Below are 27,430 nucleotides of genomic sequence, written 5' to 3'. Positions count from 1 at the left end.
GGTATATTACGAACAAAACTGGCATAGCTTTTCAGCTTACTTGCCTCACATTTACAACATTTTGGTCACCTTTAAAAACCCAACAAAACACCAGCAGTTTTCAAACATGGCGGTCGAAATATTCAATTATTCATACAGCAGGCTTCGATCACGGTCGCAGATTAAACTATTAACAAAACTGTACCACTCTCCGGTTCCACTCAAATAACGCTGGGAATTTGATCCGAAAATAAACAAGCGATGTTATATCAAGCATTGGCTATCGGGATTCGTTTATAGCGGCTTTGAAATGTTGAAAATGCTTTGGTTTTTAGATGCTTCCGTCATACTTACTCATACTTCCCGTTTTATCAACATAATGATAAGAGTACTATCACCTATAAGGGAGAATTCAGAAGATGAAAACGAATAAGCAGAGGACTGACACTTTTTTGTATTTTGAATTTATTAATACTTAGAATTAATACCTACTATCAAAATATGCGTTAAAGTTTCAAAGTAAACACAAAATAGAAAAATCTGACACAGAACCATAAACCAGACTTCGGAAAAAATATCGAAAATATTAGATACCTATTATGTGTAGGTCAGATACCTACACCTAATATCTATAGACAAGACATAAAAAGAGGGAGAGATAGTACTTCTACAAAATCCTAAATTGAAGAAATATTTTTTCTAATGGTTGTATAGGTAAGTCAGTACCCTGTACAATGTGCTACATTGTACAGGGTACTGATGCTTAAAAAAAACAAAAATTTCCTTGGCTCATTACTTTTTTACAGTGTACATGTCTAGTTTAAATACTATTTCTGCGTTAACTAAAGTAAGTACTATAGAATAGTATTATATTATTATCTGTGATAAAGGTCGTTCCCGCCAAATACATAAAATTTTCCTTTCACATTGTGCATTTTACGAATATGACGCGTTGCCTAGCAACATGACTAATTGGCGGTAAATCCGAGAGGATTCGACCGACTGATGCGTGAAACGATTGAGTTTTATTAAACCTCGTATATTCACTATTCACTTTAGTGTTTTACGGGATTTTTAATACGGCTACTTTATGGTATTCTATCAATAAATGTAAAACCTACACGAATTTTGTTATATGTAGATTTTAATATTTTTATATCACATATTATATACTAAATACTAATTGGTGTATTTTTCTGGCTGACTAAATAATATTAGTCAAGATTGAAGATCATTTAATAAATGCTTTCGGTCACTTTCTTGTATATAAATATTTGGAAAAGAAAAGAATTATACTGCAGGTAACAAATAATTATTATCTAAACGCAATACCGCTAAACTTTACATTTTCCAACATCCTTTTAACCTAACCTAACTGTAGATACCTAGTACATTAGATAGTTTTAGTAACTGAAGAATATTTATTTCAAAACCATTCCTAAAAAATATAAACTATACCTACATTTTATAACAAACTAGCTGCTCCGCGCGGTTTCACCCCCGTGGCTCCACTCCTGTTGGTCGTAGCGTGATGATATACATATAGCCTATAACTTGAAATTTAAAATTGGCTATCTAACACCGTAAGAATTTTTCAAATCGGACCATGTAGTTCCCGAAATTAGCGCGTACAAACAAACAAACTCTTCAGCTTTACAATATTAGGTAGTATAGATATTTATCCTAAACTACATAGATAATATTAAACACAAACCTTCGTTTTGCTTTTTCTTACATTTACCTTGGAATTGCTCTAAAATGTAATCACAAATTGAAACAGATCCTACACAATTTCGTATCGAATAACACCTTACCTATTATTATGATCCTTGATTTATAAAAGGCACGTGGAAGAGCACGTGCACTTAATAGAAGACCCCAAAACTAAAAATGGGGACACCTGTAGCAGATTATACCTAATTATATGTGTGAATTGAAATAAGGGTTGTGCATTTTAAAATGCTCATTTTAAAGCCAAAGTCGATTAATATTGAAGGTGAAAATACCTTTATGGATTACAATTGGGAAGTGAGGTTGTTAAATACAAGATTTCTGAAAATGTAGAGACTGGCCTTCCTTTAATACTTAATTATAAATTCTCTATCGTTATCAATAAGATTTCAGGCTACTCGTGACTAACAAATAAAGAATAATACTAGTAATTTTCTTATCATTCAACTGAACCTATTTAGCTTAAGAATTCAACGAAAAAGGTAACTGAAAAAAAATACTATTGTATCGAGCATGTGAAATACGTTATAATTAAAACAGAAATAAACATACCAATCAAAATAATATTATTAAAACGTCCACACAACATTACATGGCATCTCAATAATACAGCTACAATATAATAGGAGCTACAATCTACATAATATTATATAATATAATACGTTGTTGGTGTAAATTAACTTGTCTATTACGAGCGCGCGTTATCAGCCCAATTATAATTCTCGGCGTAAATGACACCGTCATTACCGACCGTTCATAACCGGCTTAACGCTGTATCTCTAGGTAGCGTCCGCAAAAAAGTCGATGTAAAGATAGTTTAATTTGTGTAACGTTGAAGTGTATAAATGAAATCATAAAGCTGCATACGCAGTGTGGCTATCTGCTATCAGATAGGCACACAGCGCTATAATGCGGTGGTAACATTAGTGCGCCTCCGTAAAGATTGGAACTTGTGCAGCATAATAGGTGAAGCATTTAGTAGATCGCAATGTTTAAAGACTAGTAAATAAGTTATTATTTTTTTATAACTTACGTTAAGAATGTTATTTGTGCTATTGTATGACAACCTACTTAATGCACTAGATATACCTAAGCAGCCAGCAGGGATCCTGTTTGCTAAAACTAATGGTTTTTAATGAAAGATTATTTTTATTTTTTCGTAATATAATTATATAAAATTAACAATTAAATATAGAAATTAGGAACTGGTTTGTTGAGTTCAGCAACAAATACATATTTTAGAAGAAAATACACAAAGGCAGCTAAATTACTTTTGCTTTAAGTAATATTATTTTGCTGTCGCTACCAGCGGGCGGGGGTGTAGGTAGGCGTTCCGTTCGCCACCCCGTTAAACAAAGCCAAGCCAATTATTATTAAATATTCGCAGGGCAATTTATGGCTTGTCCCCACAGGTATTTGTCCAACGGGACAATACAGCTTATATACAGCCAGAACTTAATTATCCTAATTATTGTGTTGACGCTACTATTATCGCTGTTTAGATAAAGATTGCATATTGTACGAAAACATTATTTTAAAATAAAGCTTATTATGAAAAGCTTTCTAATGGTAAGAATTAAAATTGTATCTAATTGTTTCGTGTAAAATCGTTTTAGATGCAGTGTTTGTTAAAAGTAGTTGGATTTATAATATAAATATAAATTATAATATTAACAAACATTTGTGTTTTAGCAAAAAATTAAAAAAAATATTAATTTTCACTTATGATATTAACCATATACCTACACAAAATTTAACGGGAATCGTTTGAGTCCTTCGGAGGAATTTAATTACAAGAACCGTGACACAAGAATTTCATTTATTAGAAGTACCTATTTCCATAAATAATAAATCTTTTTCGTCTACATTACGCTTAATATTTTCATACAATCACAAGAACAACTGCGTTAACTCATTTATTATATAATTACAAATATCTTATCTCCCGCCATTTTGCGTCACCCCAAGTGTTGCCATTATAAAATAAACGCCATATGGGCGGGCTGTAAACGAATCATTAATGTTAGTGAGTCGGTTTGTTCGTTTGTCTCTATTCTCTAAGGAATGAGATTTTATTGCTACTCGTTTATTTTAATCAGATATTAAACGATATGTGCGCAATTTTGCGTTATTAGATACGTTGTTGGTTTCAAACGTTTGGGGACTTTTCAAATATGTTATGAAAAGACATAAAGGACTATTTTTTTCCATAGACATTTTAAAATTATCTCTGCAGTTTCTATTAAATTTCTTTACACTTCAATTTATTAACTATTCATTTAAATACTAATTTATTACGAAAAAAAACATTTCATTCGATATTAGAAACAACACGAATCTGTGACACGAATGTTTAAAGATTTGATTTGATTTTTAGAAATGAAATAATTTTCACCAAATTACCCAACAGATTATATTTAAAATCAAACACAATAAATAAAAGCTTGACAAATGATTTAAGAAGACCAACAAAAAGCATTTTGATTAATTACCCTGTCGCTATAAAGTTCACTTTCATCTTGTTTACACGGCATCATTAATTTGGATTTCTAGGATTACCTTGTTCTATTAGATCAAGAGCCCACGACGGCCAGACTTTCCTTTCTTTAGGAAAGTTTAAAGTTTCTCTGTATATGTCTCCGATACAGATAAGAACGACTAGCGATTATCAAGTCTGGGTTGTGGTTACTTTGGCAGGAAACAGGTAGTAAAGGTGTTTAAAATTGTACCTAACTTTCATTATAGTTTGAAAGCTAAATTTTATATATGTTACTTGGAGACGTATAAAAAGATGTTACCTCAAGAGCCGGACAGTTTTCATGGTTCTTACATCTTGCCAGACACATTTAAAAAATAACTAACATATCATCAAATTAACGTTACTACCTAAAAGTGTATCAAATATGAAATAACCCACTAAAAACATTAGTTTACTATTACAGGAAAACTAAAGAGTACCTACTAGTTAAGTAGGTACTCTTTAGTTTTCCTGACATTTCTAGAATTCAGATTAAGCATGCCTATTACGTACATAATCGCAATCATTATGCCACCAACGCCCAGAAATTGCTTCACAAATCAAAGCACCCCCAAGGTACAACAAGGACAATATACCAAAACTTACCTTCCCCTTATCTTTTTACAGATAACGAAACGTTTCTAACACAAAATTGAACCTTATTTCACAGATAATAAATATAAAGCAGGGTTGCCAACCGCAAAATAATTTAGCCTGGAAAACAGAGCAGTTTATTAGAGAAAATGTTGGCGCGTCTAGCTTAAGTGTTGCACGCTGTTAAATTAACGAGCCAATCTCAAAGGCCTGGGTTGCCACCTTCGTATATTTTACAAGGTGGTAATGTGCTGTGTAAGCTTGTATTGTAGAATTACGTACATTTGTATTCTCCAACCTAAATTATGTAACGTAATATCTATGTAATTTGTTCTTTGTTTAACCTATTTGAAATAGAGGAAAGTAGGTGAATATGTCTGACAGCAATAGTACTGTGAATATATTTACTTGCAACTTTGAATGTGTTTTTTCAGGAATAAATAGGATTTCTTACATTTATCATTTTTATGATATGTTTTAAATTTGTTTTGATTACCTTTCTCTTAATTTGCTTTGATACCATATCGATATCACACATGTTAAAAAATAAATCATTGAAGTGGTTTTATATTTTATTCACTTCCAAAACATTCATACACATGATACACATACCTACATCGTAAACGCCTACTTAATAATCTGGTTAGTCACTTACAGTTAACCAAGATGAAAATCTGAGAGGGTACTATGTCAAAGCAGTATTATGTGGTATTATTTCCAATTTGGGATGATGGCGCTAGACGGCATAATATATAGCACTGTCATTTTTCAACACTGGTTATAATACTGCTTTAAGACATGATGCTAAACTGTTGGATCTTCTAAGCTTTAAACCAATCAATTTCAGCATAACAATTAAATTCCCAAATCTAACATATTCCGATATCAACGGCGCGGCGTACGAAATTTCAACCATTTCGGGCAAATAGTTAGCGACCTACAAATGTAGCAATTAGTCCTTTCCTTCTGAGTAATGTCCGCCAGACCGTGATTAAGACCCGCCGAAGATAACGACGTGATTCTATTACGTATTACATTAGCAATAAAGTCTACATAACTGTCAGTATAAGAGTGAATCCTGGTATATACATATAAGAGTTGGTACTGTGTGTGTGTGACTGCTACGTCAGCTTCAATTAAGCTATTTGTAGCAGTAGCTCGAAATGCTTAGAATTCTTTAAAACCTTTTTTAACAGCTATCTTGTTATGATTCCCAGAAGCTTAAAGCATTTTTAAAAGGCTATAAAGTGAAAACTTCGAGTAATTTCAACGTATTCTTCAGGTACCTACTTACGCTCTATGCACATGAGATAAAAGAATAGATAAGAAGAAGAAGCAGATATCAATACATACGAAGGTTGTTTCGACTTGATTCAAACACTTCTTTAAAGCTTACCAACTGATAGAAATGTTTCATCCATCAACCAATTCCTATCAGTGTACGTAATCGCTAACCGCTGAAATACCTCCAGGGTTCCCATAAGGTTGATAAGTAGCACGGTACACTCCTATTTGTTCATATAAACAACTGTTTGTTTCTCTGGCACCCCAATTAATACTGCCATCCGATAGATTAGTTAATTCTGGAACTCTGATAACCATGGGGGCGTAAATGGAGTGCTTCTTCTGTATCTTGATTGTGGTTATAATTAATTGATACTAATTTGGATGCAAGGTATCTATACCTATCTATTGATAGGTACCTTATATGTCTATAGGTATCATCACAGACTAATAATAATATACTACGTATGTATCATATAATGAAATAATTTCATATTACATTGAAAAACGACTGAAAGAAGAAGAACTGTCGGTGAGGAACTTTGCAATCTTACACAATATCTTGTAGGTACATAAATAGGTATCTACATATATAACTAGTCTGGTCATAAGTTCTGTCATTATGTCTGATTTTCATATTTTTTAATGTTTACCGCAAATTTCTTTTTCACGTTGGATTTTTGATTATTTTACGCGTTAGAAAACGACACATTTTATTAGAATAACGTATTTGTTACAATGTAGTGGACGCAAAAAGAAGACAGAGTCGCTGTTCTCGCTCTGCATCGTAGCGGTTACGCGCCAAGAGAAATTTTCAGTTTGCTTTAAAATTTACAAATTACACAGAGATTTGTTTATTGCACTATAAAACGATTTCAGTAAGATTCAAGAGTAGAAGATAGGAATAGAAGTGGTCTTTGTCGTACGATTTGGACGACAGCAGTGATAAATGCAGTAAAGGTGCGAATAAGAAAAAGTCCGGTCCGAAATCGAAAACAGTTAGCACTGCAGATGGGCCTTAGCAGTACCACAGTTAAAAGGGTGTTGAACGAGGACCTAGGACTATGGGCTTATTGTAGATAAACATCGCATCTTCTTAACACACGCCTGAAGAAATTAAGACTGGATAAATGTCGCGCTTTACTTATACGATACGCGAGAAAAATGTATCGTGAAATCCTGTTTTCAGATGAAAAAATTTTTACAGTGGAGGAGTGCTGCAACAAACAGAATATCAAAGTGTATACCCACAGTAGTGAAGAAGCGTGTCAACGTGTATCTCGAGTCCAACGCGGCCATCACCCCTTACCACTAATGGTTTTCCTGGGAGTGTCTTATTTTAGCCTAACAGAGGTGTTTTTCTGTGAAAAGCGTGTGAAAATAAGTTCCAATGTTTACCAAAATACGGTCCTGACCAACCTCGTCAAACCTCCTTCTCAGACCATGTTAAAAAATCAGCACTGGGTATTCCAGCAGGACTCAGAACCTGCCCACTAAGCCAAGAGTATCCAAAATTGGCTGGCCGCCCATCAGATTGACATCATTCGTCATGAAGATTGGTCATCTTCTAGTCCGGACCTGAATCCTCTGGATTATAAAATCTGGTAATATTTAGAGGAGAGAACCTGCGCTAAATCCCACCCAAATTTGGAGTCTCTCAAAGCATCCATTATTAAAGTAGCTGCTGAAATAAACATGGACATGGTGCGTGCTTCGATAGACGACTAGCCGCGGAGGTTCACGGCTTGTATCGCAAAACATGGATGCTATTTTGAATAATTTTTATACGAAATTATTAAGTAATATGTAAGCTTTATTGCCACATATAAAACAATAAATATATATAAAAGTAACTTTTTGTTTATTCAATAAAACATATGTGACAGAACTTATGACCAGACTAGGTATTATATATAAGGCCACACTAATTATAACTGAAGGACAACTGAACCAATTATGTGTTTGTCGGATTTATCTTCGCTCGGAATAGGATAATGATAATAAACTATTAATTAGTTGAAATGCTTACAAAAAACGACTACTCTGTAGACGGGGCTGCCAACATGTTTCTAATAAATATACCCATCAATTTTACATTATCGCTAAATTGGCTAATATAGATATCAATAGAAATTAATAGTATCTACTTATAGCAAGGTTCTATACTTTAAATTGTATGCTGGATATGCTATGTGATATGCCCTACATAAAACATCTCCTTTAAGTGAAATAATGGTAATTTAATTCTTCATTTTGTTTTATTTACAGAATGTACGTTACACGGCCTCGCTCGGTAATAAGGTATTTTTCTTTAAACAATGGCGCTATACTCTGTCCATTATATTATTTGCTTTTTGACAGCTTCACGCCTATGTATGATTGTATTGTCTATGTTAAAATGTCATACAAATAATTATCGTACTTCATGGACAGGTCCCACCCACTTAGTGATGCCTACACAGAATTATTCAATGATGGGTCGATAGATTAAAATAATCGATAGAAATACTCTGTAAAATATATCTGATACAGAAAAACTCTTCTATTATGTTATATAATTTAAACGTAAAGACAACCAAATTATAAGATAGAAACCAATAAATAATAAAATACCTATTAGTTTAGTTTAGTTTTAACATACAATGCATAGATATGTGGTCTTATTATTACATATCTTATTAGTACGTTTACGTTGTAATTATTATTTACGTACCTGATTCGATTTATGATAATATTTTGAATTTATAATTGAAATGGTATCACAATCGATAATCTTTTGAACATCACTTCTGGTATCACCCGTCGAGCTGTCAAAAAGCAATTCTTATAGTGGACAGACTATAGTTATAAATGGGGATTTCTGTAACATTTTCATCTGAACCTAAATCAAATTTAAATTGGTTAAATATACCTAGGTACATCATTGATGGTATTGCTTTTATAAAGCATAAAGAGAAAACTCTTTATGCTTTAAAGTTTGTGGTGTAAACACATTAATACTGACGATGTTTACCAGACACAAAATAATTTAAAAATCGAAATCTCTCACAACCCCGTCACACCTACGTACACAAAATAAGTTTACAAAAATCAGCGCAAATAGTGAAATTGAGACTCAATTTAGATGTCGATGCCGATGTTCAAAGGGGTATTCGAACAGGGTTCGTGTTGGCAACACTACAGACCAACACAACTCCTATAACAACACCCTTATTGCCTTGATTTAAAGTCGTAAGTTCCTCAGCAGTTGTAGATTTGGGGGAAAATAAATAAAGGCTTGGTCGGACTCAATCAATTTACAAGTTGTGTTTGACCAAACGAGGGTCCTTATCGTGGAACTTGTGGCCGAATCTCAGAACTATTTTGCATGAAGTATGCGTTCGATTTGATCCGTTTATTTGGAGTCTGTATCTTGGATGCGGAATGTATGTTATAATGCGATGATTTACTCTTTATGAATGGAAATATGGGAGCAGTATTAGTAAGGAATTACTATCTAGCTTTAGCCAGAGATCCGTTTTATGTACATGAATGATACTTCAAAGAGTTAATATATGGAATATAGTAGAATTAACCGTAGGTATGTACCGTGTATATGTTTGCAATTATATTTAACTAGCTTTCCGCCCGCGGCTTCGCCCGTGTTTTCAAAGAAAAACCCGCATAGTTCCTGTTCCCGTGGGATTTCCGGGATAAAACCTATCCTATGTGTTAATCCAAGTTACCCTCTATATGTGTGCTAAATTTCATTGTAATCGGTTCAGTAGTATTTGCGTGTAAGAGTTCTAACAAACACACACACACACACACATCCTCAAAAACTAGCCATTCTTAACCCTATAGCAAGAAAGTACGAATGGATTCAATGAAAAATGCTCCGATTTTGAAATACGATACTATAACGATACCTTTAAGAATTCGATGAATTAGGTAATTAATTTTACTACTTCTAGAAATAATTTGTATCGCAGTCTATTTTTGTCTCGTCCAATCAGACTATAATTGTTTAATTTTCAAAGAATTTTTATTGTCTGTAAAAATTCCTGGAATAAGTTGGTATTGAATCAAATTTAAATCGATACGTTTAATAATGCTTGAAGACGAGGTAAGTTTATAAAATTTCATTGATCCGTTTCTATCTTTAATAAATTTAAATTAAAGATTTTCATGTAAATATAGGTAAGCAGGTATGGGAAATTTCCGCGCATCTGAAGAAAGACAATTTCTGGGTAGGTTTAAAATTCTATTAACAAGTACTTCGGTAGGCTATTCAAGTTCTCGAAGATTTAAATATAAAACCGTTAGATAATGGTGGATGAAGAAAAAGCTACGTTTCTGTTATTTGTAGCAGTTAAAATACCTAATTGAAAGATTACCAAGGCTCTACATTATTCTGGAAATTTGGAGTGACATATTCTTCTGTTTTTTCCAGTTTAATTCTCTCTTATATAACCACTCTTATAGAAAAAGTTAAATATTTAGCGAAAAAACAAACCACAGATGATGTAATTTAGGGCTGTTACTGACGTCATTCATCATTCCACGCCAAGTAAGTCAACTGTTGACTTCGATTACGATAGTTAGGGGAAGCGATTGTAGTTAATGTCGTTTTAATCACGTTATTTTTATTGATAATTTTAAGAGAAAAAGAGCTTTCATGTAAAGTAACAAAAACGAGATGATGATATTTAGGTACTACTGATTTTACCTATGTCGGTTCGATTGATGTATCATGTATTAATGTTTTAAGAATGTAATAACTAGGTAGATAACCTATTGCAGTAGATAACTATGTGCACTGCTTATCAGTTTTTAGTACACTTTGTCAACTCGTTGGTTATAATTACTAGTAGATAATCTATACTATTAATATTATATAAAGCTGAAGAGTTTGTTTGTTTGTTTGAACGCGCTAATGTCAGAAACTACTGGTCCGGTTTAAAAAATTCTTTCGGTGTTAGATAGCCCATTCATCGATCTATAGATTTATTCTCTATAGATTCTATAAGCTATAGGATATATACATCATCACGCTAAGGCCAACAGGAACGGACCGAACGGAGCCACGCGGGTGTAACCGGAGCGCAGCTAGTGTAGTTATAACTGTATGTCTATGAATGTACCCAACATGCTCAGACACTAGAAACAGTACCTATCGTTATTCGCCGATTACCATAAAACCACGCCTATATAACCTACAAATGATATGTAATCTAATAACCGTCACGTACCCACATCAAAACGTGATTAATTACACCGATAGAATTCCTACATTCTCATAACAATTGATTGCTCGTTACACCCGTAATGCCGAGACCACCCCTCCGATAGCCAATTATACAGATACGGAATATAATTGAAAGGGGCACCTAATTGATTGTCTCTGGCTGGCTGATATGATAGGACGATTACTGGCCGCTGCGACTGGGTAATTGAGAAAGGTGTGAAAGAAAATTATATAAATCGGTTTTTATATGTTTCTTTTATTTAATTATCATGCATGAAATGATTTATATAATATTTTATTATTTCTTCACTGTGATTTGGTACGGATCATCTATTTTAGAATTTAAAAACGTTAAACTGTAATCTGAAATAGGAAACCTATAAAGCTAAGCTATCTACAAAACTTAAAAGAGTTAATGTAGGTTATAGGGAGTAATATTTTGTAGATTTGGCACTAAGTATCAAGGTTTTATATAATTTATGCATGAAGCAATACTTTTGAAATGTCAATTATTATGAAAAACAGTCTCTTTAATACCACTAATCTTTAATGCAAACGAGCATTCATCACAAACCGTGCCGCTTACTAATTAGCCTCACATTCATGTTAACAAAATTATTCCCTATTAATCCATACTGAAAAAAATGTTTAAACTAATTCTCCGAACGGAATTCCCGCCACATTTGACATTAAACTCTGCGTTCAGAAACCGTTCACTCGTTCAAATGTTCCGTTTTACGTGACGCATGATCAAAGCGTTGCGTTGACGTCGGCGTAATATACATTAGATTTACAGCTTACGGAAACTAATTAGGTGGTAGTGGGAGGAACGGAACGCACGGATCACTAGCGTCGCGCCCCGCGTTCAACGGAACGTAACGGTTTGTGAGCGTTTAGATTTAGAAAACGTGTAGAGCTCTTGAAGCGATTGCAGTTTTTTATGTAGCATGAAATTTTTAAGGATTGAGCTTTTATAGTGTAGGTAATTTATTTCATAAATGTGTAATGATCAAATTATTAATATTGAAACTGTGTACCTAATATTCGAAAGCTTCTTATTTAAAGTCAGTTAAAATTAACGCCTGCTAATAGCTATCAATTAGGCATACATAAACGTTATACCTACCTTGTAGTTATTATTTAGGTACCTACACTTATTGCACTAAAAGTTAAAACACAGCCTTTCAAGAATATGCAAGTACTTGAAATCTTCATGATTAATATACATAAGTGGCCTCAAATTAAAAGATCCATCAAGAAATACCATCACATGTTTCGAAGTAGTTCCGCTAGATGGCGCATAGCGCGGCATGGGAGTCGTCACGGGTTTTACAAATTTGTTACTAATTATCCTATAAAAACCCGCCCTTGCCTCCATATGGTGAGATTTCGGATATTGTGTTACATCGAATGTTTGTTATTTTATTGGGCTGTTAAGTTTTTGTAAGCGTTTACACTTTTTCGGTGGCTCTTAATTGTCTATGGTTTTACTTTTTAGTACCCTCTGACACTTTAGCATTATCTATTATTTATTGATGATACCATATGATACTAATGTTAAATTATGCAAAGAAATGTTGAAATTCCACTCTCTAGTAAGCTTCAGCAATCACCCTAATTAGATCCAAGTGCTTTTTATTTTTCTCATAAAAATCTAATTTTGGAATCGATTCCAAATCGATTCCTAAGCTCGAGCTTATCTAGAAATTTTCAGACTTTTAATATAAGATGAACAGTTATAAAGAAACGTACATACGAAATAAACTGACGACGCAAATTCTCTCCGCGTATTACTTAACATTACCATATTTCGGGCGTAACTTATTTAAATGCTCCACCGACTCCATTTAGAGCTTGGAAAAATAAAACTGGGGAACGGATCCCGCGATCTCTCGTTGAGCCGCTTTTGTGGTAAATATGTATAAACCTACCCAGAATATGCCTTCTCCAATTTTTTTCATACACTACGATTCTCAACCCTACTCCCTTGAAAATATGACCACAAGCGACAATATTACCAGCAAACAAATTTGTTCCATTTGTAAGTATCTGCGTTTTGTCGCCAGAACCTTTTTATTTTATCGCATTTTATTTGAAGACACAGCTGTCCGTGTTGTTTGTGACTGTTTGAATATCTTTTGTGCTCAACATAATCATGTATAACTTATTCGATTTTTCCTCGCCGAGTTTCTAAAACAATTCTTTCATCTCAGCATTAAATAAAGCTGAATTAAACGATTAAAAAACTCCCCGGAGTCTTACGCTCGAACAATGATTCCATTATCTCGACGTTGCTCAGACGTAAAAGATAAAACTGAATAGCTGCCAATTTTGTTCCATTACTGCAAAGCTCTGCTGGGTACATATTATCCGAGCAAACAAAACGTCGTTTCCCCGCCAACGATAACTTAATTTCAGTCCACCATAAGTAAGTAATTAGCGAGCCGCTGCCTTATCCAGTGGGTAATTAACCTCTCCCAGGGCCCCGCCACCCACTGGTGCACCTTGAATGCCTCCTCGGCTCGTAATATTCCGCCATATTATCCGGGAGACCGCCCACCTCCTCCACCAATAGCGGTGTTTCCCGCGCTTTTGTTTCGCGCCGTCACAGCTACGTTCTGAAACGGTGTAAGTTTGTGTGTTTATGTAGGAAATTTTGCCTGTATCTGTGAAGAGTGTGGTTTGTTTTCGTGAGCGCGCTTTGACACACTAACAGTGTCTTCGGTTCGAGAACGTCTTAACGCGGAAATATTTGCTAGGGATTTTGATGTTTATGTTCGTTGTTGTAGGACATAATTTCAGTTAGTTATTTAGGCTTGAAAGTGGGGTGTCGTCAGTTCATATTTCATGTGATATCATCTTTTATTGAGTGCGAGGCCGGGTATTGTTGTTGGTTTACTGCGTGGTTATCTCTGGTGGCTGCCGGTGTTTAGCGAAGCTTTTAGCTTCGTCTGATGAATAGGAATATTGCTATGACGTGTTATGTCTCCACAGGGACTTGACGCTTTAACAACCTGCAACCAATTTCGAGAAACTGTATTGGATTTATTTATTAGATAGCTATCTTAATGATATTATGATTTTAATCATGGCTATTTAGATTTTATCAGCTGCTAACATAACATACTAAATTAACGAATGTATATTTTGATAATAGACTTTTACCTATTCAGACATTTGGCAAAATAGGCTGTTCTCGAAATGATAATTGACAACTTTTTTTTTCCCTTACCTACTAACTTTGAAAATTAACAATAGTGACTTAAATAAGTACCTACCTAATTAATCTCGTACAGTATGGATGAACTACAAATTACTACCAACTTAGATTAGCTTCATCTTTAAAACATTTTTTCATACACTTGATTTACAAAATTAATACATAAATTAATTCAATTAACCACAGTAATATTTCTTCAAAAAGTCGCAATAAAAGTATTCGATTTCACGACTTTATCAACATCGAAATTTAGTAATCTGTATTTAAACGGAGTATCCGAACGTCGGTTGTTTGTCAAAATTACGCGGGAATCGTTAAGCCGCATAATTTTTGGCGCGGGTTGGCGCTCTAATTGGGTACCGCGGCGGCCAGATAAAGCTCGGTTTACACAGCGCTTTAATTAATAGAGATCGTCCGGCGACAGGGTTGCCAACGTTTATCGTTATTATAGTCATAAATATTAAAATTATTCGCATGAGTTTCTGTAGTCTGGTGGTAAATAAAGTTAAATAAGTATAAATTTTGGTGATGATAATATGTAATATGGTAAAAAACTTATTAAAAAAAGTATTTATTTTCTTACTTCAAAATATAAATGCTGGCATTGATATGAACATTGAAAGCATAATACTTGAAAACGTGAAGTGACAAATCTAATAAAAGCTATATCTAATTATATAAAAATAACGATAGGTATATCTAACGATAAAATAAAAAAATTAAACAAAATAATTCCGAACGCAGCACGATGTGTCAAACGCGACGCGCAAACTTTTGGCGGGAGCGACGCAATAAAAACCTTATAAAATTTCTAATGGGAAAACGTACGAAGAGTTTCCGTAGTGAATTATGAATGGTAACGAGCTCGCTCCCCTTTGTGTCGAACGAGAACCGAAGTTTGGACTTGTTTCTTTTGTATATTGTTGCGGTTCCGAGTTGCGATATACAATACTGTTACCTATACAAGCCAGCCGTTTATATAAGGAAACGATAAATTTATCTACGGATACCATGTTTCTATTTTTAAACGGAATGAATAAGAATTTTTTGTTTGTTTTTCAGTACAATGACAACGATGACTACTTCTACTTTCCTATATTTTATAACTTAGAATTCATTCATAACAATAAGCTATTGCTTTCATGTCTGCAAAACGCAAACAAAAAGCACGAAAACGCCTGGCTTTCATTTTTAAATACTGCTATCCAGACCGTCAATTATAAAAGGCAGAGGTAAAGGGATTTAAAAATGAGTCCCTCCTCAATTCCATTAAACGCCGTTACGTATACGAAAAAATGTTAGAACAAGGGACTCTCAAATCATTGACTATGATAATAATGGTTGTATCCTCCTCTTTTATCATATAAGTGAACGAGAGAACAATATTAAAGTTTTATTCGATATAAGGGTGTAAGCGTGTGAAAATGTGCAGTTTTTCGAGACTTAAGGTCCCTTTTTTCGTAGCCGCGGGCTGAGTGGGTCCGGGTATTAAAACTTGTATATCGGATTAGATGAAATTACTAAGTGCTGGATAGAGTTAAGAGGGTATTAAATCAGTTCGTATGTGTGCGGAGGCCAGATTAATTCGACTCGGATCTCTGAGAGAATAAAGAATTGTAAAGATAAAACTGTGACAATGTACCTAAAGCAATTTACTTACAAGCGGAGACTGTTATAATTAGATATTTTTAATAGAGTGAAATTTTTATAACTTTGGCACTTTAATTAAATGGTTCAATAATTATTTTAAGAGACGTAGAGACAGGAACATATACTTAATTAAAATAATCTATTAGTTTTGACCTGACATTTTGAGAAACAAAAAAAGGACGAAAGAGATGCTTCCCATACCTACGTATTTAATTCTAAATAACGCTGTAAAAAGCTTTTAAATAGAGGTTTTATTATTAATCATATTATAATCAGAAGTAGACAATAAGAAAGTTGTGTAGATTGTAGGAACAGTCCTACAATCTACACAACTTTCTTATTGTCAGACTACGGAGTCTGTAATCATGAAAACCTAAATTTGCATGATAATTTACGCGAGACAGTATCTTCAACTAAGAGTTTTTGATCAAATGTTAATTCGCTACACATAACACAAACGTCGCGTCTTATCACAATAAATTATTAAACAGTTGTGAGCGAGTAAACTCCGCCATTACGATAATACTTGACAAACCGCATCGCACGTCGCAGGCGCCATCTTGCGCAGTTGAATAAAACATTCCCGCCGCGTGTCTCTAATGCACTCATCAATTATTACAAGATCTCGCACGAAATTCAGCTATCATAACAGCTTTGGGATTTTAGATTTCAGATAATGGACGACGGATCGCTTTGTGATGACAGTTTTAAATTTGGTTTGAGGTTATGTTGGGTGTTGGGAGAGAATTTATTTGTGTGTGGGTTGCCTTATGATCCTTAATGTCTTTTATATTATAATCTAGATATGAGTAATGAGACACGTAAAAATAGTTAAGGTAGGTAGGTAAGACTTATCTAGGTACACTTAATAGGTTATCTTTTGCGAAAATTTGTGACGCGTAGGGTAGTATAGGTATTATTATTAGTCTGTGGCATAGCTATTTTCTCCTACAGGTGCACTTATTGCACGCCTCATAAGCGAAGCGTTGAGGTGGGTACTACTGTCACTTCGCGCAAAACATCTGATTTTTCAAACTTAAAATGTCTTTATGTATCATACATTGCACTTGTAAGATAATACATACACACACATATTAAGAAAAAACACTATTTTTAACGTTCATGATATTTTTGATGTCATTTTTGTTATTTAAACTAGTTAAAAAACAGTTTAAAAAAGTTCTGTCTTGGACGTCCGTGTGTCTGTATGTGCGGATCCTTTTTCTTGTTAACACGATAGCGACCGAAATACTTTACTAATCGAGTCTTTTTTTTTCTCTTACGCTTGAGTATGCTCAGGAATAGAACCCTTTCATTTTTCAGGGTCTGATTCGATGTGGTTTAATTGTTATTAAATAAACAAAAATAATAATTAATAAATATTTATTAAAAAAAATTATGAGGCGTGCACTTTTGGATTTTCCAAATTATTTTACTTTTATGATGGAAGAATTTATCAATCACAATTTAATCCTTTGCAATTATGGAAAATAAGAAAGAAAAACATCCCCAATCCGTAGGCAATAGGCATTTTATTTAGCTTGTGTCCAAAACGTTGAAAAAATTAAGACTCTAGGTTTAGATATCAGGATAGACTTAAATCTCTATTACTTTATTTCGTTAGAATGGATTCCAAACTAACGAAAATTTCAAAGTAACGGTCTTAAAATGTCAGATGTTGTATTTGTTAATTGCGTATAGAACCTTTTTTCACACCCGTACTCATTCAATCACCAAAGAAATATTTTGTACACATGCTTAAAGTCAGTGTCACATTTACAAAAACAGCAATATGTTTGTATTATCAAGCAATACTTTAAAATGGTAATAAATAATGAACGAAGTCATTTTAGCGGCTCTCTTTGGGGCGACAATCATTCTGCTACTTTTGGTTATTCGCTGGAAATGGAGAAGTAGTAAGGTGAGATAATTTTAGTACTGTTAAGCTTTTCTTGTTTATGTTTCTTGCTTATAAGTTATACGGTAATATCCTTATAGAGTGGTTCTTGAGGAAGGATTTAGTATACAATTTGTAAAATTTTCTGCCAAGTAGGCGAAGCCGCGGTCGGAAAGCTAATAACTTGTATTACTTGTATATGCATCATATTTTTTAAGACTAATTCGGAATAGAGTATTTTCTTACGTAAAAATTTGAGCTACTACGCAATACTATAGGTAAACAAAACTTGAGCTGTCATTAGGAGCACAGAATTAGAATTATAATACCTACTATACTTAATAGCTAGAGAAATATTGATCATTTTGATAGAATAAAAAATTATGTACCTACATACATTCTTCAAAGCACATTTTTAACAAAGCCTACAAGTCACAGACATCTGGTTATTGATTTCTGCTATCGGATGCGAAAGGTCGTGAGAATCTCAAGTTTCCTAATGTTCTTTACATTGTTCATTGCTCCATTTAAGTGGAGAAGTATTAAAGTAATAGGTATAGGATATTAATGTAAGATGGAATAAAAGCACTTAATAGTAAATAGCTAGGTATCTACTACTACTCAGTTAAGTTTCAACCATAAGTAAATATATTTTTGTAAGTTTAACATACGGCGAAATGCGCTTTTACAAAAAAGCTCTTGAGAAGCAAACATAAACTTAGCCGCTATTTTTTAAAGCAATAAATAACTTAGATATAATAATTAATTAGTTACTTGACATACAAATTCTGCACCAAAATATATAATTACCTTATTAAAGACATTTACTGTACATTATTTTTCTAAATTACCAATCAAATCAGTGTACATAATGTTATGACTTATGACTGTCCAACTATATTAGGTAGGTACTAGGTACTTATTCGTTTCTCACGAGCCAAGTATCATAAATACTTATTTTTTGTTTTCTAGGATGACCTGAATCTCCAGCAAACGTCTTTACAACTGGTACATCGTCTGTGTCCCCACAACAACGTGGTGCAAGGTATCGAGGTGGAGCAGAAGGACAGCCTTGATGAACATCTGGATGTGCTCACGAGGAAACTAGCTGACAAGGTATATATAATGCGTATTAGAGTTTATATAGGCTACAGTGGTGCATGTTCTATGAATCAGATTTTTAATTTGGATATTCTTGATGTTATGTCTATTTAATATCCTTACAAGTGCACAAACATTTTCGTTTCCAATGACGTTCTTAATACATCTATACTAATATTATAAAGCTGAAGAGTTTGTTTGTTTGTTTGAACGCGCTAATCTCGGAAACTACTGGTCCGATTTGAAAAATTCTTTCGGTGTTAGATAGCCCATTTATCGAGGAAGATTATAGGCTATATATCATCACGCTACGACCAACAGGAGTGGAGCCACGGGGGTGAAACCGCGCGGAGCAGCTAGTTTAAGATATAGAGCTATAAAATATCATTGCCAATATGTAGTATTTTAGCACAAAACACATCAGAAATAAAACGTAGTATCACCTATCAATCAGGAGGGTCGTCTCCGCCTATCTAAGTACAAAATACGTGAAACCCAGAACGAGATTGAGAACCTGCACGCGCTGGACCTCGACGTGCAGCAGGAGTATCGACAGATCATGGACATGCTGCGACAGGATCTGATGAACAATGAGAAGGAGTGTAAGAAGATACAGGAGCAAATTGAATGGGTGTCACGACGGCGCGCGGAGCTTAATAACGAGGTGGGTGTAGAGGTAGTAAAACGTAGAGTTAATAAACTCTTAGGGCGGCCGTACACGGACCGCTTCAAGCAGTTGAGACCGACATGCGGTGAACTATAATAGACATTCATTCACTGCCGTACATTCGCGACCGCTTCAAGCCGTCAACTGCGCGGTTGGTAGCGACAGCTCGACAGTGGCGTAGCGTAGCGGGGGCGCGGGGGGCGGCCCGCCCCGGGCGGCACTTTTTAGAGGGCGGCTAAATTTCACAGTAAATAATAAAATATATTTTGTAAATATTTGAACCATTTCATATTTTTAACGCAACTTGGCCCAGTCATTTAAGGTTAAATTAGGTAAGAATCTCGGAATTCGAGATACCCAGCTGTAAGTCTGTAAATACTTGTATATTGACACCCTAAAAGTTGTCTCAAAACCTACATTATTGTAGGGTGTAAGCAACTATTAAATTTCAAGGTCAAAGGTCACAAAAATCGGTTGTATGCGCTTTCTTCGGAAATATCTCATTTCCTATGGGTTTTTTGCTATTTGCATTTATTATCAATATTGTAGTTCAGTGTTATTGTATCACCTATTGAACAAGAGGTGTGTGTCATGGTATAGGTAGACATTGATGGTGCAATAAAAGACTTTGCTCTTAAAAAAAGTAGACGTATAAATTTTTAATTAAAGCCGGAAGTTTTGTTTTTAACTCTAACAAGTACCTACTTATATTATTTTTCAATAAAGATATAAATATTAGTAGTATTATCCTAGTTTTAGTTAAAAATTGATTTTCGTTTTATATTCAACTAGAGGTCCGCCCCGGCTTCGCCCGTGGTACGTATTTCGCAATAAAAGGTAGCCTATGTCCTTTCTCGGGTATCAAAATATCTCCATACCAAATTTCATGCAAATTGGTTCAGTAGTTTAGGCGTGATTGAATAACAGACAGACAGACAGAATTACTTTCGCATTTATAATATTAGTATGGATTCAAACTTAAAATTAGGGTTCACCTCGACGATCGACATGATTAAATAATACCTATGTACCTGTTATATCAATGGTTGAAGTAAGAATTTTTGTATTAATAAACGTGATTATAAAATAATGATGACTATTCTTGCCGGAAAGTTCTCTAGAATTAATGTATAGTATACAATAATTGAAATACCTAATTAAGAGGGCGGCAAAATTGTCTTCCGCCCCGGGCAGCCGATACTCACGCTACGCCACTGCAGCTCGAGCAGTCAACGATCGAACGATCGAGCTGCCCGAGTAGGTACGGCCGCTCTTATTCATTTGGGAAAGAAGGTAAACTACCACTGACTACAAACTATTATCTAATCTGTTTAGTTCTATCATAGATAATATTATATACCTGCAGCCTGCTAGTATAGTTCTATAAAAGGAAATGCTTCCAAATGGTGGGTGAAGGTTAATAGGATGGACAATATACATAGTTGGTGGTATTTGGAAAACACTTAACAACTTGAATAGCACTTGAATAGATGAGGTGATAAGTCCATTACAGAAATTGAATAAATTGATTGAGGACCTCCTTTGATAGGACTAGGCTAAACTAAATTACTGATTCAAATAACAAATCAGCCGGCAAAGCAGATTTTCATGAAGCAAAAGATCAATAATATAAAAGTTACTTCGCCCTATTAGTAAATATTTTAAATTTTTATCTGATAACACTAAATTCTGAGTTTAAAGCGTTTTAAAAGTACTCTTAGTAAGTAGTCCTTTAATTTTTTTCAAATTATATGTTTATCAGGTTCAACGAGGCCAGCTCCTGTACGGCGAAGCAGCAATGGAACTAGCAAGCAACCTATCAGAACTACAGCGCGGTCGGGGCACAGAGCATAGAATAACAGAGAAGCCCCATAGACAAGAATCGCCATCAACATTACGCCATAGAAAAGAACCGCAACTGCCGCGAGCAACACCTCTATCGTCTGTGGTCATAAAATCATCTCCACCGCTGTCAGACGAATCGTTACGCTGTGTCCATAGACATTAATGTTTTTTTTCTATTGTGTATATTGTGATACTTTTTCGATTATATATTTTATTCTGTATTAAATATTTTATTTTTTATAGTAGAGTTTTATTTTGCTCCATTATTTAGGCAGATTCTATAGCTTTTCGTAAACATTTTTATAACTTTTTCAATGTCAAGGCTTATCCTTGTTAAAAACAGTTTTATGTTATGTATCCTTAGCTCGCTGCTTTTGCTGGCATATAGGTATCCATTAAAATAGCCATAACTACCCACATAGCTTTCTACAAGGTACCTTTTATATAGGTATTTGTAATTTCAGCTAAAATCGGTTAAGCAAACTACCGAAATGTATGCAAATAAGATAGGTATTAATCACAACTTAAAAATAAATTTTTGGGTCTATAAATTCGGTAACTATAAAAGCAATTAACGAGTTGACGCAACAAAAGCACACTACCGTTAACCTGACATTAGTATCGCGGACGTATCCAAAGGAGACAAAACCGCCGTCCTGATCCGACCCCCTTTATATCTCGTTAATTCCGAGGGTTAAAATCCCCGAAAAAGTGAGCACTTGCCTTGTTTACAAGGTTTTAGATTTTAATTTAGATTGGGGTCGCCATACGTTTGCGCGCGAAATGACGTAAACGTCACATGAAATGGCGGGAAAAATGGTTCCTTTTTCGAAAGAGGTTAGGTTTTATAAATATCTCGAGGGGCAGTTTGGGTATATCCATTAAAATCGCATTCGTATGTGATCACCTAATACAATATCATCAAGTCCACGCCGGGGGTGCTTTGTGAATAATTTCGCGGCAATCTGCTCGCATTTGTTTTGAATTATTATTTCATAATTGATAACTTATTACTTAGTTAAAATTAAGTGATGGATGTTTATGAGATGTTTAGGCCATTGGTCCGTCGTTGATTCATATATTTTAGCCTTGCATAGTCTTTCATCTAGTCGTTGTAGAGCTTACCTAGCTTTCCTACGAAATTAAGAAATGTTCCTATCCTGTGTTCCTATCATATTATGATAACTAGGTAAATTTATAACTGTAGTTCTATATAATATCAGCGATAATCGATAGTTCGATCTGAAATAACTTTCTATATTGAGTCTTATTTGAACTTTTAGCTAATGAATCAGTCCCTAGGTACCTACTGATTTCTGATAAGACAAAGATTGCATTTATTTAATTAAAATCTATTAGAATGTTTTCACATCAGTTTTCTTTGGTGTACCTATACCTAAACATTTTCATATAGGTAAGTACATTCACATATAAAGCAACGTTCCGAAAGAAGAATTCCATAGAGCATGATTTTCAAATAATACCTATTTCCGCTCTACTTTTTTGAATTAAAGGCACTATAAATAAAGCGTAGGTAATAATATAGTGATATTGTGTCCGGGTTCTTATAACATAATATCGTAGCATTATAGAGATAATGCCACGATATTATAATAAGGATGAATTATCAATGCGTTTCTTACCAAAAAGGTTTTCTTACTTCATAAGTCAAACATTTATTGCATTAGTTAGTTGATACTTCCTATACCTACGTACTAAGTTTTAATATAGGTACATTTTGTAGTTTACACATTGTAGGTAGGTACCTAATACAGTCTTACTATCTTCTCAATCGTAATGGATTGACGGACACAGAATAAGACATAAGTCAACAATTAGTAAAAACTGCGGCCACATCTGTGCTCTTCAAACAAATCAATTCATTTGTTTGATATCGTGAGCATTTGTTTTGCCCGAGGGTCTTGAGTTTATTTAATTGGAGCGCAAACAAAGATTTGTCAATTGGACGGCTCTTCATACAACTATTTAGTTGTTTTTATGCTTCAATGAAAATGGAATAATAATCATGTTAACAGTGATGTAACCATTTTACGTCGTTTCAATAATATTATACTTACCTTAGATATTAATTATTAGGACGCCATTCTTGCAGAGAGCTTTCTGTGCTTTTGGTTTGGAAGTAATTTTTTTTTTTCATCAGCCCATGAAGATTTCAAATGCTTCGTATATACCTAAGTAAAGCAATGTTCCAGTCTTACAAATTTGTAAAAGCTTCCATTTCCGTAATCATGCTAACGACACATCGGAGTAAATAACATAACTCAGCAAGTCTTTAATTGCATTATATGAAATTTGTATTTGGATATAAAAATATATGTATTTAAAAAGCGTGAGGAATAGCCATAAATAAAGAAATGGAAATGTAAATCGTGGCCATCCACCGCGTTCGCGACCGCGCTCCGCCAAATGCTTCGCCCGTTTACGGCGCTTCTCAAATATTTACGGACTTATATTTAATTTAATATGTTTAAACATAAATTAAAGTCAATGCCTAGGTATATGTTATATTAACGGTGTTTGCAAGTTTTTAAGGTAGAATAATGAGAAGAACTTGCGATATAAGTTTAGAACCTACCTACCTACCTATTTATTTTATTTATTTATTTATTTTATTTACCTACTTACGTTACGCACCTACTAATTGGTACGTGGAAAATCTCGCTTAAATAATAATAATAGTTTAAAAAAACTAAAAAAACACGCTTTTTATAGAAAACCGAACTAAAAAATAGAATATTTTTATCAAATTAGTGTATTGTCATCGGTCCTCAAGAAATCTACAAAGTTTGAACGAAATCTGGTCGTTTAAAGTGGGTCAAAATCGCGCCCAAAGAAGTCGGTTACAAACATACAGGTGAAGCTAATATAAAGCGTGTAAAAATATGTACCTATTCTTTAAAAGAGAAAAATATGCCAAGAATGAATTCCGCATTTGAGCGTTAGTGTATCTACCTACCTATATGATTAACTAATTAGCTAGGTAGATAGGTAATATTTACACACATGAATGATCATGAATGATCGTATCATCGTAATTATAGATGAGTTGAATATGCAGCTATATCAGTTACCTTCTAAAGATAAGATAACATTATATACATATACCTACAATAGTTGGCTGTAATACCTAACCTTATTTCATAGTCTTATTTCATGACGTGACGGTATTGCCATGACGCGACCTTGAAATTTTTCTCTCAACGCGCCTAGAAAAGTTTCAGTTCAATAATAGGTATTTAATCAGTCTCTTGGCCATTTTAAAATATACAGATGTTTGAGAACACATGACTTTTCCCACTCGTAATAAGCGCATTAAGGGAGGAAAAAATTTAAAACTCGCCGCGTCCCGAAACTTTGGAGTTTTCTTTTTACATTAAGGACAAGAGAAAAAATAGTCTACTTAGAAGGGTGGCGCGAGTTTTAATATTGTCATGGAAACACGAAACAATAAAAACGATTGTATGTGTTTAAAATAAATAAGATTACAGTTCTTTTTTGAGTGTTATTGAGGCACAGTATTGAGGCTTGGAACAAAGATTATATTTTATAGCACCTACCTGTGTTAGGTAGGTACCTGCGGACCTACCGACCTATCTTATGACTTATGTCTTTTCTATCCTAGTGCTACATTAACAATTTTAATTATAGGAACATAGGAACCTTAGGAACCTATAGTTAGAAGGAACTTATAATCCGGGGTTCAAGAACTATACCGGATTATAGTAGGTATAAACTTGAATTCGATTCTTTCAACAAAATTCCAAAATAATTAATATATTATAATAATATAAAGATTTATATTACATTATAAATTAATAATACTAATAATTATGACTCCTATAACAAAGCTCCGACATTTCACACAACGCCATCTAGTACAAATCAACCAAAACAAGAAACTGCTTTGGAAAAAATGGGTACCTATAATAATCATCTGTACGAGATTACGTCTTGCACTATGTCTATTAATAGCTAATGTATTAACAATTCTGTGCATACAATATTTACTAATGTTGGGGTCTGTTGAAATATGAAACAATTTTAAATTCGTATGAAAAGTCGATTCTGGTAGTCGACGGCCGATGCCGCGGAACACATTATAAAAACCTTACCTTGTACCTGTTATTCAAGTAGATGTTGGTTTAATGCTCTAGACTCGAGTCTAGGAGATAAAAGTAAAAAGAGCGTCCATCATGTTATAGTGAACCAATTAATGCTCCGAACGTGCGGCATTTATTCATTGCCAAAACGCGATGTATTTTTTTCGCTTAGTAGTCGTTTTCGGTCTTTGATTGAACATAATTACTATATTACTAGCTGTACAATCTGAGTCAATAATATGCGGTTTTTTATATGTTTATTTCAAGTTAATAACTTGTAACATTCTTTATGATGTTCTACACAAAGAAAAACACATATTTCTTACCTTTGGGTATGTACCATGGGTATCGCATCCACATTCTTTTCTAGTCAAATAAAATATAATAATAAAGGGAAGGGTTTTAAATAAAAGTCGTATTTATCTCTATATACCGTATATTTAACAAAAACAACTACGTTTAACATACATGTCAACTATACACCAGTAATTGCTTGTTTTCAACCATGTTTAAAATTCGACCTATTTATATTTCTTTACCAACAAATCATATTTCATTACTATAAATTACTTCCATACTAAATTTCATACAATTCGGTTCAGTAGTTTTCGAGTGTTTAATAGACAGACTGACTCTATACAATAATATGTATTTTAAGATTTCTACATTACAAAAATGTATAGATAATATGTACTATATAATATTTACAGACCACTAAAACTGATGTTAAGCATGTGCAAACTTGCATGAATCATGCTTATATGCTCCGTGTGTCTGTTACATTACGAATTTATAAAAATGTAAAAATTACATGTGCCATATAATATAAATTAAAACTAAAAAATAGTGACATGTTACAATTAAAAATGACATTGATTTAGTACACAATAATCTATTCTTAATTTTAAATAGCGCTAATTTTTCAATCGTCAATTTACGAGACAAAAAACTCTTTTAAATATTGAATAGAAAGAGATGGCAATACATCAACTTTATTATATTTGGATATTGAAAAATTAGCTCATAACAATAAAATTAAACACCTATATACATACAATAAGGCAGAATTTGCTTTACCTATAAAAATTTTGATACATTGTTGATCTAAAACTCCTTTTACATATTGTGTTTGACAATTTTCAAGTAGCAAAAAAAGTTAAAACATTAGATTAAGACCATCGTTTGAATATTTATTTCATGATAACATTTTGTTTTGTGACAAACGACTCAAACAAAACACAGTTGTAACATGAGATTTTTTTTTAATTTAGAGTAACTATACTACAAATAAAAAAGACGTGTGTCACTCGGGGACTGCCGCGGTAAAGCTATTGCATGCTATGCCTTCAAGCCACACCTCCGCGCCCGTCCCCGTGGGGAGCGTGAGGTTTTTTCGTTACGGAATTTCGCGATTCGGTCCCCGCGCTCAAGGCTCTCGATAGAAGCTATGCAATAGCTTAAAAGGAATCTTGAAAATAGATGTAGTTGTATTAAATTAGTTTCTGTAGTTACTTTTGAAAAACTAACAACTACTATTTACTATTTATTCATTATACGTAACTAAAGTTTCTCACTTTCTTTTTTTCATAACAATAC

The 27,430-nt window shown here is 33.8% G+C and overlaps 1 protein-coding gene across 1 annotated transcript; it reads left to right on the top strand.

Annotated features, from left to right (window-relative positions):
• Positions 1-18,037: 18,037 nt before the first annotated feature.
• LOC149898310 (uncharacterized) lies at positions 18,038-21,876 on the top strand. The gene is made up of 4 exons (XM_090115351.1): positions 18,038-18,124; positions 19,073-19,216; positions 19,656-19,865; positions 21,631-21,876. Exons 1-4 carry the CDS (start codon positions 18,038-18,040, stop codon positions 21,874-21,876), a joined length of 687 nt encoding a protein of 228 aa, XP_089971477.1.
• Positions 21,877-27,430: the final 5,554 nt, after the last annotated feature.

The sequence above is a fragment of the Colias eurytheme genome, chromosome 23 (assembly GCF_061535395.1).
Source record: "Colias eurytheme isolate Ceu_HAF_F1 chromosome 23, ilColEury1 Martin Lab GWU primary, whole genome shotgun sequence".
NCBI lineage: Eukaryota > Metazoa > Arthropoda > Insecta > Lepidoptera > Pieridae > Colias > Colias eurytheme.
Note: the sequence above shows the minus strand (reverse complement) of the source record. Positions and strands in the feature narration are given on the sequence as shown.

Excerpts from the sequence above, each read along its gene's own strand:
- LOC149898310 (XM_090115351.1), top strand. The coding sequence starts at position 18,038 with ATGAACGAAGTCATTTTAGCGGCTCTCTTTGGGGCGACAATCATTCTG. Across the intron at positions 19,217-19,655 it reads CGAGGAAACTAGCTGACAAG|GAGGGTCGTCTCCGCCTATC; the intron begins GTATATATAATG and ends CCTATCAATCAG. Across the intron at positions 19,866-21,630 it reads GCGCGGAGCTTAATAACGAG|GTTCAACGAGGCCAGCTCCT; the intron begins GTGGGTGTAGAG and ends TATGTTTATCAG.